Source organism: Chrysemys picta, chromosome 9 (genome assembly GCF_011386835.1).
Source record: "Chrysemys picta bellii isolate R12L10 chromosome 9, ASM1138683v2, whole genome shotgun sequence".
Classification (NCBI taxonomy): Eukaryota; Metazoa; Chordata; order Testudines; family Emydidae; genus Chrysemys; species Chrysemys picta.
In genome coordinates this window covers 49,833,570-49,845,628 of record NC_088799.1, presented here as the reverse complement: position 1 = coordinate 49,845,628, position 12,059 = coordinate 49,833,570, and the positions used below count along the sequence as shown (strand labels likewise).

General features: G+C 45.4%; 1 protein-coding gene across 8 annotated transcripts in view; it reads right to left on the bottom strand.

Moving 5' to 3' along the window:
* MAP3K13 (mitogen-activated protein kinase kinase kinase 13) overlaps positions 1-12,059 on the bottom strand; it is a 156,544-nt gene that overhangs the window by 33,891 nt on the left and 110,594 nt on the right. For 6 of the 8 annotated variants that reach the window (XM_065556176.1, XM_005308647.5, XM_005308646.5 and 3 more), the window contains 3 exons: positions 9,729-10,488; positions 5,171-5,241; positions 859-1,156 (listed from right to left, as the gene is read on the bottom strand). In XM_065556176.1, the coding sequence (XP_065412248.1) occupies positions 859-1,156; positions 5,171-5,241; positions 9,729-10,488 (1,129 nt within the window). The remainder of the gene's footprint in view (positions 1-858; positions 1,157-5,170; positions 5,242-9,728; positions 10,489-12,059) is intronic. The other 2 variants (XM_065556179.1, XM_065556178.1) reach the window with 1 other exon arrangement.

Below are 12,059 nucleotides of genomic sequence, written 5' to 3'. Positions count from 1 at the left end.
CTGCCATGAGAGCGCCTGTTCTCACTTTCAGGTTACATTGTAAACAAGGGGAAGGCAGCATTATCTCCTGTAAATGTAAACAAACAAGTTTGTTTGTCTGTGTGATTGGCTGAAAAAGAAGTAGGACTGAGTGGACTTGCAGGTTCTAAAATGTTACCTTTTTTATTTTTTAATGCATTTTTTTGGTACATAATTCTTCATTTGTAAGTTGCACTTTCATGATAAAGAGATTGCATAACAGTACTTGTACTAGGTGAATTGAAAAATACTATTTTTGTTTTTTTACAGTGCAAATACTTGTAATCAAAAATAAATATAAAGTGAGCACTGTACACTTTGTATTCTGTGTTGTAATTGAAATCAATATATTTGAAAATGTAGAAAATATCCAAAAATGTTTATATAAATGGTATTCTATTATTAACAGTGCGATTAATCGTGTGATTAATTTTTTTAATCGCTTGATAGCCCTAGTTTATATCCCTTCCATTTTATTATTTAAATTCCGATTTTTCATCCTATCTAATGTAACTGTGGATGCCTCATTAGTCATATAAATCGTCTCTCTTCTTCTGAAGCCTATTAAGCTCCTGGCCTCAACAATATCTAGTAGCAATGAGTTCCACATGCTAATTGTGTCTTGTGTAACTTTTATCAGTTATACATTTGCTGCCTTTCAATTTCCAGGGTGAAGAGAAGTGCCCAATCTACCCTTTCTCTCTGCAGTACCTCTCTCATGGTCCCTTTCTGTGTAGTCCCAGGCTTTTGCCTCTCTAGTCATACGGATTTCTTGTCTGGCTTCTAGTTATTTTCACCATCTGACAGAAGAGGAAGGGGAGTACTGAAGGCCCCACTCACCTCACAGCTGTGTTCATCTGCACAGAGCTTGCCCAATGACATCTGTGTCTTCACCCTGCGCACGGCGCACTCTTTGTCCGAAAGACCATCAGACTGAGTGGAGATCTCGATGGGGATTTCCGGAGTCTGGGACAGCATGTCCTCCAGCTTCTCAGTCAGCTGGTCTTCCAGCCTGTTGGTCAGCTCATCTGGGCTGTTTGAGTGGTCGCTGGTGTTCCCCTCCTCTCCATCGGACACAGAGAAGTTCTCAGAGCTGAAGGTTGAGTAGGACTGGCAGCTACTAATGCAGCGGTGAGGCCTGCAAGCCCAGGAGAACAGCTTAGCTTCACTTTGCTCAATCCCTCTATTGCAGTGTTTCTGTTTATACTGGTAAATCACTTCCCCCACTCCACATTATTGGCCGGGCTGCTCCACTTCATACCCAAAGGAGCTTGGCCCTGACAAGCTAACCCACTTACGCTGAACACTCTGTGGGAGCCTGCGTTAGGATGGCCTCCAATTGCCCCTCAGTTGCCACCTTTTTGATAGTTCCAGTCCCATCCTCTACTTTTGTAAAGTTCACTAGGCAGGGCAAGGGGGCCAGCAAAGAATACTTCTGAAGCTGGAGCCAGGTCGCTGATGGTAAATATTTCAACCCTGCCTGGGGAAAACCCCTTCTGACTAGCTCCTTTCCCCAACTCCAGAGGTGTAAGCAGCCAATCAGAGCTGCTCTCCCCACCCCTCAGGAGCTGAAACCATTCTTACAAAATGGGAGGGGAAGAGGGAGCAGAAAGAGCCCAGGGTGGCTCCCTAACCCCTGGGAACAATGGGATAGCTCCTCTGTACCTCCTCCCCACAGCACCCAACCTGGAAGGGACAGTGGGGATCCTGCTGAGCCCTGCCCCAGGCCTTGGAGAGGGGTGAGAAACCCCAGGAGCTGCAGGAAAAGCAGAGTTAAGGTTGGAGGAGGAGAACAGATGGGGGACTGGAGGAGGAAGAATTGATGAGGGGTGGAGGGGCTGCCAGATGTGATGTCACCTTCATTTCTGTACAAAATGATAGAGCTCCCCACATTTTCAATCTGCTCTATGCATCGGTAACAGGCTAACCATACGTTGCTGGCCCCAAGTATTATTATTATTCAAAACAAAGCAACATTAAAACAGAGCAAAACAAGTTGCTAAGATTGCAGGCACACAGCCATGGTTTGAGACAAAAAGTATTAGGAAAATGTTTAAAAGTGAATGACATGATCTGAATGTTCAAAACCTGAACTTGAAGCTTGTTTTCTGATTTTTACAAAATTCCCAGAAGAGCTCTTGCTAGGGCTGAGAAGTGGCATGCTAAATTTTATAGGGAATGGTCTCTTTACAGAGAACTTGACAAGGAAAACTTGGAGGGGGCATGAAGGGCTCTGTGATGGGGTGTCTACCCTGCACAAGGCAGAGCAAGTTAGATTAGGTTAATTAACCTGATTGGATGCACCCGAGGGAGAGCCAAGGCTTGAAAGGCTAATTGATGATGGAGCCCATCTGAGAAGGAACAAGCAGGGCTGGTATAAAGCCAGGAAGTTGGCAGCAGAAGAGGGCTGCAGGGGAAGTAGTCTGCAGTCACTCTCTGGAAGAAGGGAGTTTGGGTTCGTAAAACCGGGTGTGGGGAAGGGTGCGAGAAGATGCAGGAAGAAGTCCAGGGAAATAGCAGCGGGGTCTGGGAGCAAGCAGACCACAGATGCTAGACACAGGATCCCTGGACTGGAACCCAGAGTATAGGGTGGGCCCAGGTTCCCCTATAAGCCACTGTGGAAGTGGCCCAGACCGGGCAGTGGAGCAGAAGAATGCCTGGGGCTGTTGTCCAGTGGGATTTTGCTACCCTGGAAAGGAATGACTATAGTGACCTGGCCAGAGGACCAAGCCACAAAGAGAGAGAGCACCCTGAGTCATAGAGAGGGAGGATGCATGGCACCTGAACAACAGAAGGGGACGTTGGACCTGGAAGGAGCTAATGCCCAAAGCAGCCAAAAGGAGGCACCTTAGCAGTGATTGTATCCCATGAGAGGCTTATAAAGTGAAGCTAGCTTTAACCTTAATTATGGCACTGTGGGGCCCTGATCCTTGACTGGGGCTCCTAGGTACTACTACAATAGATATTATAATAAATCTGAAGCACTAGAATACTTTCCATATATCTCATAACGGTACAACTGCTCAAGCACTACAGCACAATGACTGAACATGTCCTCGCCCCTTTCCCACCTTCCTGCTTCTGCATTAACAATGTGTAGTTTTCAGCACGCTCCTGTATTGGGAAAATCACAGCTACTCGCTCTGGCAGATCCCCTCTTCAGAGCCTCTTTGATCATATGTTCCACTGCCCCTCTCCTCAACAAAGCATGCCCAGGGGCAGCACAGTGCACTGCTCAGCTTACCTCCCCCATTGTGACTGAATCGCTGCACTATCCCAGCAGATGCCTCTCCATGCGGTCTAGGCAGCACTATCTGGCTGATGTCCCTGCATGCTGAGTCAAGTACTTCTGAAAATCCCCTGGGCAATGAGTGGGCATTAGATGGCCACTGGCCCCGTATAAACATCCTATCTGATGCCCCTCCACACAAAAAGAGGGTACTTTCTAGGTGGCAATGGTTCACGATTAATCAGGAAAGCAGGCGATGTCCCCTGGTGCTGAGTGAATGCACTGCACAGCAGATTTCATTCCACATGCTGAGAAATGCCACTAGCCATTTAAGTCACCTAATTTACACAAAGGTTCCCATTCTCTATTTGCTCCAGCTGGCTGGGAAGAAATGATGCTGAATTTTGCATGACAATTGATGGTGGTTTTATGAACACTTGCCCGCACCTTTTATTGCAGGATTAATCCGAAGGAATATGGAGTCTGTCCCAGGAGAAGAGCTTTTAATACTTCACACCTGGCAGTGGCAAACAGCTTCAAAAGGTGGTACAGGGCCAGATTCTATACTCTCTGAGCCACTCGATCCAGATTTTACTACACTGTCCACAAATGTGAATCCTTCAAATCCCCTTTCCATCCTACTTTGCAATATTTTGTTAGACATAGATGCACCTTTGTTACCCCACTCTGGAACATTTATTCCTACCTCTCTTTTCCTTACGGAGAAGATGTGTTGTGGGGAGCACGCTCTAATTCACACACAGATCTCTGTTGCAATCACAGGACACCCATAGCACAGCTGATACATGGGTAGAGGAGGGTGCTTTTAGTATTGACACGCTCCTTTTCCACTTTTACTCATGTGAAAATCCTTTCAAGACAAGCTTCAGCAATTTCTAACACTATGAAAGTCATGGGGAACACCCATAATCTTTTACTAAAATGTTTGGACAATGGAGGAGCCCCTGCCTAGAGCAGCCAAAGCCAGCAGACCGATTCCTCCAATAGGAGGAAAGTGGGGAGAAGATGGAGATCTTGGAGGTGGAGTGGAATCTGGGTGATGGGTCCTGGGGAGGAACCAAGGGGCTGAGTAGAGAAATTCAGTATAAACTGTGTGAGCCAAATTACTGTAGTTGAGACCCAAACTAAAGGGCTGTAGTTGGATGTAGCTAATGCTCTTCAAAATGTTTCGCTCGACTCCCCTCCTCAGTCCCTGGGCTCCTCTCCAGGATCCCTGCCTTCAATTACCCAAGCCCCACTTTCTCAAAGGGGGTCATGACCCCTGTCTTATGGGGAGGATGTGACCCTGTTTCAGATAACCAGGCTTTTGATGAAGTGACGTCTGTGTAATCAAGGCTGCACTGTTCTAGCCCAGATGCTGGAGTCATTCCCTTGCCCTCTGCAGCAACAAATCTGATAAACTTTTGAAAGATGCTGTCGAGGGTGCCAGACCCTGGCAGTTTCAAGCTTAATGGGAGATACCAGCCTGGATAGCAGTAGCCTCTTGTACTGGTCACACATGGTGAGGTTCCTGCCCAAACAAGCCCATGATGCAGAGGAGCTATACTGGAGAGGCCTGCTACTTGCAGGGGGCTGAAAACAGCCCAGCACAGCATGAGGCATCACAGAGGGGACACTCATGTGACTGAGCTTGTAGTTAGTTGGACTGGAGTTCTTGCCATAGTTTATGGTGCTGATGGTCACCACAGGATTGGCCAGGCCCTTGACAGAGTATCACTACAGGGTTGGATACATTTCATGCTGGAACTTGGGCAATGATTTCGCTGGGACCTATCATGCTGAGGCAGAAGGCTCAGAATTCCCAGCGCAATGCCATGATGTTAAGTTATATGAAACTGAGCCAGATCAAAAAAGATTTCTGCCTACCACTCAAGGAAGGAATGGCAGGGTTTAGCTATTTACCTCTGTCTCCGTGGGAACTCCACTTCACTGTCCACTTCTCCTTCTTCCTGTTCTGAAGAGTCGTCACCACTCTGGCAGGGGGAAAGAGAACTATGTTACTGGACTGATGTAAAACAATCATACAGCTACCTAGCTGCCACTTGGTTCTCTGGTACAAAGCCACTGCACCAAAAGGTTTCAGAGTGTTTAAAGTCAGAAGGACCCTTAGATCATCTACTTTGATCTCCTGTATATCGGAGGCCATTAATTCACACCCAGTTACCATCATATGGAGCCCAGTATCTTGGTAGACTAAACATTTCAGTCCTCAAGAGACTAAGCTGCTGTGTGTCACAGGCAGAGAACAGGGGGACTGAGGCGCCACCAATGACATATGCTAAGATGATCCCAGCAGATGAACCAATCCCTCACGCTACAGAGGAAGGTGAAAACCTCCAAAGGTCCCAGCCAATCTAACCTGCAGAAAAATTCCATCCTGACCTCTAATCTGGTGATCACTTAGATCCAGAGTACATGAGCAAAGCCACACCAGCCAGGCATCTAAAATACAGGATTCTCTGTACCACATCAGATCATTTGGTCCACCCCATCTGGTGTCCCTGCTGCTTCAAAGGAAGGCAAAAAAACCCTAACCCTCAAAATACATCTAGCTAATTACGCATCAGAGGAAAAAGTCCTCCCTGAGCCCTGCAGGGGAACAGCTGAAGCCATGAGGCATGAGATTAAATTATATTCATTGTCATAATGCAGAGCTGCAAGTGTTCGGAGAATGCTGAAGGCAGTTCAGAGAATCTGTTCTCTCCATGGCCCATGAAAGAAGGGAATGAACTACAGCATTCCAAACAAATAAGGAGTCAAAAACTTCTGCAAGCTAAAAGCTATGAAAAGCAGAATGGTGCAGGAAACTCTGAGATGTGGCAAATGTTTCACACTGGACGGACAGAGACGTTTGACTGCTGATCAATGTAACAAGAAATCCAGCCAATCGGGTCTTAGAGTCATCATGCACGAATATTACAAAGGTCTGAGTTAAAATAGCCAGGGCAACTTCTGAGATACTGGAATATCCCAGCAATATTCCTGAAATGGGACATTAACAAAGTTTAGATCTTGTCTTCAAAGGGACACTGACTGGCAGTATAATTATACTGCTATATTCTATGTTGGTATTACTCCCATATGGATACTCTATTCCAGAAGAAAAGTGACTTGGTCCTTGCATAATTACTCTGCTTTGTGTTTTGCAGTGGGGTAATTTTTCTGGAACAAAGTCACTTTTTTTTTTCCAGAACAGTGTCCACATGGGGAATTATACCAACATAGCTACTACAGCAGTAGAATTCTGCCACTAGAGTTTTGCCAATCAATTTCCCTGCATAGACAAGCCAGAGACTGGCACAGTTTTACAGTCCTTCAAGTGACAAGATGACCAAAGATACAGAATTCAGCAGGGACCAAATAATGTGCTTTATTGTAGAATTATTAGTACCTAGTTTTGAAATATTCTTTGACAGCCACAAGATCACACCTGAAAGAAAATGATTCCAATTCTCTGTTTCTAAAATTATATCATTAGGGAGAGATGTACAGTACTTTGGAGTGATAATATTACATAACAAAAATACTGAAAGAAAGCTTATAGAAATGAGGTGGCATGAAACACAGCACTGGATTCTGGGGACATCCCAAAGGTTTATCATGATATTAGAAGCAGCAGAGTATAACCAGAAGAAATAAAACAAGTAGAATTAGAGTAATAAGGATACTGTCACATAGTCCCCATAACTCTCCGAACAAGCTAGCTGACTCTAGTCAATAATGCACAGAAGCAGGGGAGGTATCTGAGAAAATTAAAAGTGAGAGTACACCAGAGTCTGAAGGAAGTAAAAAGGCAACTGTGACAGAATTGGAACTGTTCATTAATCATCATGAATATTGGATGTTGACCGGGTTATGGGGAATTTTACTGTATAGTTTTAGTTTAATACGGGGCTATTGGGAAAACAAGCAGAAAAGAACAGCTGAAGATAAGCCACTCCTCCGCAAACATTTGAGGGTTGTTAAGAGACACTACCAGGAGAGGAAAAAGCCTGAGATATGGAAGATCAAAAGGACTATAACAGTTTAAAAAGAACACTCTCTCACAAGTTGTTGTTGTGCAGAGGAACAAAACTATGCCCATGTCTACATTACCGCTTATGTCAGCAAAATTTATGTCAATCAGGGGTGTGAAGAAAACACCCCCCGAGCGACATAAGTTGCACCTACAGAAGCGCCCGTGTGCACAGCGCTATGTTGGTGGGAGAGCTTCTCCCACTGACATAGCCACCGCCACTTGAGGTGGTTTTATTGTGTCAACGGGAGACCTCTCTTCCCGTCGGCTTAACATGGCTACACGAGCGCTCTTACAGTGGCACACTGCATTGATACAGCTGTGCCACTGTAAGCTCACTAGTGTAGACATGGCTAAAGAGGCAGGTACCCATTGGAGGTGTTTGAAGAAGCTGGGCCTGCCTAGGCTACCATCACCCCTCTCCCCAGGCTTCATACAAATACCCTTTGTATTTCTCCTCCAATGTAGCTTGTCCTTTTCCGTGGTGACCCTCTCTTCTTATATCTTCTTTTCTATCTCTTGAAAAATTGATTCTTTTGTTTATTAACTTACACACAAAAAACTACATTAAAAAGAACATTATTAAGGTTGCAAAGTCAAGCACTGAAAAGTTAGGAAATGCGAGGCTGCCTGCATAACGTTAATTTGCCTCCCTTGTGTATATGCATTATGATACATTCTTTAATTATACGACTGCCTTAACCATGACACCATCCTTTCTCTTTCTGCAATCCCCTGCCTTGTTCACTAAACACCTTCCAACTTCCATAACAAATGAGACAGGGCCCTATAGAAAAAAGCAACAATGATTCATCCCCAGAGCAATGATTCATCCTGTGTACTGACTGAGGCAGGGGTCCTGTGGAAAAAAATAGCATGTGATCATGTAATTAAAGACTGTCTCATAATGCATACACACAGGAAGGTTGATTTAAGGTTGCACAGGCAATCTGAATTCTGGCATTTCCAAACTGTGGAATGCTTGACTTTGCAACCTTAATAATGTTATTTTAACGTAGTTTTGTGTGTGTAATTTTCTAGGGTTTTTTTAAAAAGCAAACTGGAAAAAAAAATCCATCATGGGGAAGCATAGCGCCAACCACATGGGCCATCAGTAAGGTTGGAAGCTTTAGATCCATTGTACTAACCTCTTCCACTTTAGCTAACAAAGTAACTGATAACAGTAGTAGGTTGTCGTCCTCAATATGGACCAGTCACAAGAGGGAAATGAGACATACATTTTGTCAGTGGGTTTCATAGCTATTTGTTGCCAGTACAGGAAATGTTGCGACTCAGGAATCCTCCACTCTATTCCAGGTTCTAAATGGAGTGCACTTCAGTGTTGAGACCCTTCGGGTCCTATTCCCCCAAAGTCTGACATATTCTGTGCCCGGCCCCACCAACCTATGCTTGTCCCAGTACCAGTCTTCACCCCATCTCACTTCACCTTCACGACCCAGTCCCATTTCAATCCCCTTTGCCCTGGTTCCAGTCCCCACCCTTGTCCCAGTCTCTCCTCTGGCCACCTCCCCAAGCCCAGCTCCTTTGTTCTCTGCATTCCAGCCAGGCTGGTTCCCACATCTCCTCCTTGTTGAGTGCCAGCAGGGGAAGTATTGAGAGCACAGAAGACTATATCCCTTCTCTCAGGTCTTGTTCCTGGCACCAAAGCACTCCCAGGCTGCAAAGAAGAGCAATTGCAGGGAAAGTCCTTCAGATCCAGGCTGGAGCATGCTCAGTGCTAACAGAATCTTTGGGGTATTTAGCTGCCAAAGCCTCTATTGAGCATGAACAAATCACAAGTTTTGGAATCTTATAACTTGGGTAAATTTAGACAATCTCACAGGAATTCCAAAAGGCATTTTGCTGACACTAGTGCAACATCTGTGGCAAATTTGGAGCTCCTGCTCCAAAGCATAGAGGAACTAAAAGGTTCTCAAAGAAATGGTTGTTAAGAATTTTTTTTTAACATGGGCAAAACAATATAATTTTCCCTGACTCTGTTCTGAGAAATGGCTGGACCATTTTTTCTGATTTTTTTTTTCTTTAAAAAAAAAAAAAAAAACTTTAGTCAGACACTTGGCCTCGTAAGTTTCAGTCCAAACAGTTACTGTTTGGCAAAGTTATAGGTAACTGAAAAGAGTCTTATAATGGGAAGTGTTAGGCCACATTAACCATATGCAGTTCTACTACCTCCACCTATAATCTTCCCAATAAAAACTACTTTAAAAAGGATGTCAAGGTTGCAAAACAAAGTACACAAATTAAAATTAAAGTTGCATGCACAACCTTAACTCTGCCCCTTTGTGTATGAATTGCTATACAAAGGTTTTTTACATAGTCAGATACTATCTCTCAAACAATACTATACCACATTGTACAGTTTTTTTCTGGAAAATTGTAAACATTAGACTATTGTTATTTTAAAGACTACTTTCCTGTCTTTACCTTTTGAATAGGTCTCGGTTTGCAAGGTAGCACTGGGGCAGCCTGGTGTTGAGGGGTGCCTAGCAAGGACACTGACTTGCAGCTGTTGAGGTCTTCCTCCTTCATCTTTTCAGGAAGCTGGGCCTTTTCATACAAGGGACCACATGTTGTTGATTCAGGGTGGTTCATCCCTGGTTCAATGGACGGCATCTGTTTCTGACCACTGTTCACCTGCCTGGACTGAGGACAGGGGTTGTGTGGGTCTGCTTTACAACACTGCCAGTGATCAACCTTGTGTTCCTCATTCTCCAAATTCCTCCGACAATCTGCTTCCATAGCAGTAGAGATGAGATCGGGGCTGGAGCCGGACATGCGCCTTTGGGCATGGTTACTGAGAGGGCTCCGCAGGGCTGCTGCAGGGCCAAAGTACCTCAGGTTGTTCGCACAGTTCGCGATGTCTTGCCCCTGGATGTTTAGCCTGGGGTGATGGCCATGGTAATGGGGGTGGCTATGCTGCTGGTGCTGCTGTAGGCTGGGAAGATGAGAATGAGGATGATGATGATAATGAGGTGGCTGTGGTGAGTTGTCGTGTGCTGGCTGATTTTTCAAGATCCCTGCAAATTCATTATAGCTGCCTTTGCTGTTCCCTCGTCGGTGACGTGGTTTGCAGCGGTATCGGCCTTTGTTACTGAGTGTTGACATTTTGGGACTTCCTGAGACTGGTGAGCCATTGGGTGCCACCTCCGCACTGGATATGCCCTCTGATTTCAGCAGGTCTGGCCTGGGAGACAGGTGAAAACAGGATTTAACTTTGAAGGTAGAACTAACCCATGGCATCAGTCTGGGACCAGTGACTCAGTCAGCAGGAGTAAGCACAAGCAGCTGCACCAGACCCTGCTCTCTACAGTCTATGGACATTCTTTCCCTTCTGCTGATTGGCTGTTGGCTCCAACTCCCTTCCCTCTATCCCCACTCATGGTCCCTTCACTTCTGCTTCTCTCCTACCACCCTCCCTGGTCCCTGTGACCGATATCACAATCACATGCTGTATCTTTGGCAGAACATACTGTGTTAAGTTTACGTATCACTGTGGGCCAGGGATGGTTCATATGATTGTGTTCTACTGATGCAGGAGCATTACCACAGCACCTCCAGGAACTAAAACAGCATGGGGTGATTAAGGGGAATCACTCACGACTGTAAACATCTGCAGAGAGGTACCACCCATTGGGAGGCTTCCATATACTGGTTCAAGCTGCGTTTTCCAGAGATCAACAGACCAAAAAAGGGCTTTGGGCATAAAAAAGCTGTGTTTAAACTGACTCAGGGCCCTCTTTCTGATCCAGCAGGACCTTATGTCCAAGGTCCCCAATCCTTGTTGAAGGATTGGAAATATTTTGGCCTACTAGTGCCTCCTATGATTGATGGGGGATTCCGGGTATGTTTAGCATCCCTACTGGAACATTTATTGTTTTAATATTTTCTCTGTAATGCCTTTCCCTTAAGAATAAATGTGCTTGATTAGAAAGAGCTGTGCGGTAATTTGTAACTGCTGGCAATACACTGGCTCTTGGAGAGAAAGCAATGCACAGGCACTGGACTTCATGCAGACTGGCTTGCTGGGGATATCACTGTGTAAGGCAGGGAGCTGTGCAGTCTTAAAATGCTTAGTCAGGAGGAAGAGAGACTCAGGTCTGCGTCCAAGAAAGGTGACAGCTAGGAGCTGGAAACCTTAGGCAGGTGCCCTTGAAGGAGCACAGGAGCAATTACCCAGAAACGGTGACAGTCCCCTCCTACCTTTCTCTACTCCCCATCCCTCCTCCCTCTTTGTCCCCTCCACAGCACTTTGTCTTTCCATTTAGTTAATCCTAATACAGCCTCTTTTGTTTTTAAATTAAAAACCCCACTAACTTCCCACCAATAAAGCATGACACTAACACATCTGCTTGTATGTTCTATCCCCTTCCCACACCCTTTGTCTTGTCTATTTAGCTTGTAAGCCTTGGGGCAGGGACTGTATCTTTTGACATGTCTGAGCAGGGCCCAGCACAATGGGGTCTCCAGGTGGCACAAGACAAACAATAACAGCGACCAGTTCATTTCAGCTACACAAGAATAAACATCAATCATTGATTGTTAATCAGTGTGTAGAGTCCCAACCACCGAGGAATACAAAACTAGGGAAAACGGCTGAAAATCTGTCTGCATGAGAGTTGCCTGAGGTCACGCAGGGACTGTGGGGCTGAGCTAGGTGCCTCAGCAACAAGGCTATACTTCCAGATGACTTGGATCCTGTTTCTGGCCACTCTCCACATTCCCTCCTGCATTAGCGTCAGGGCCAGTGATGAGCCG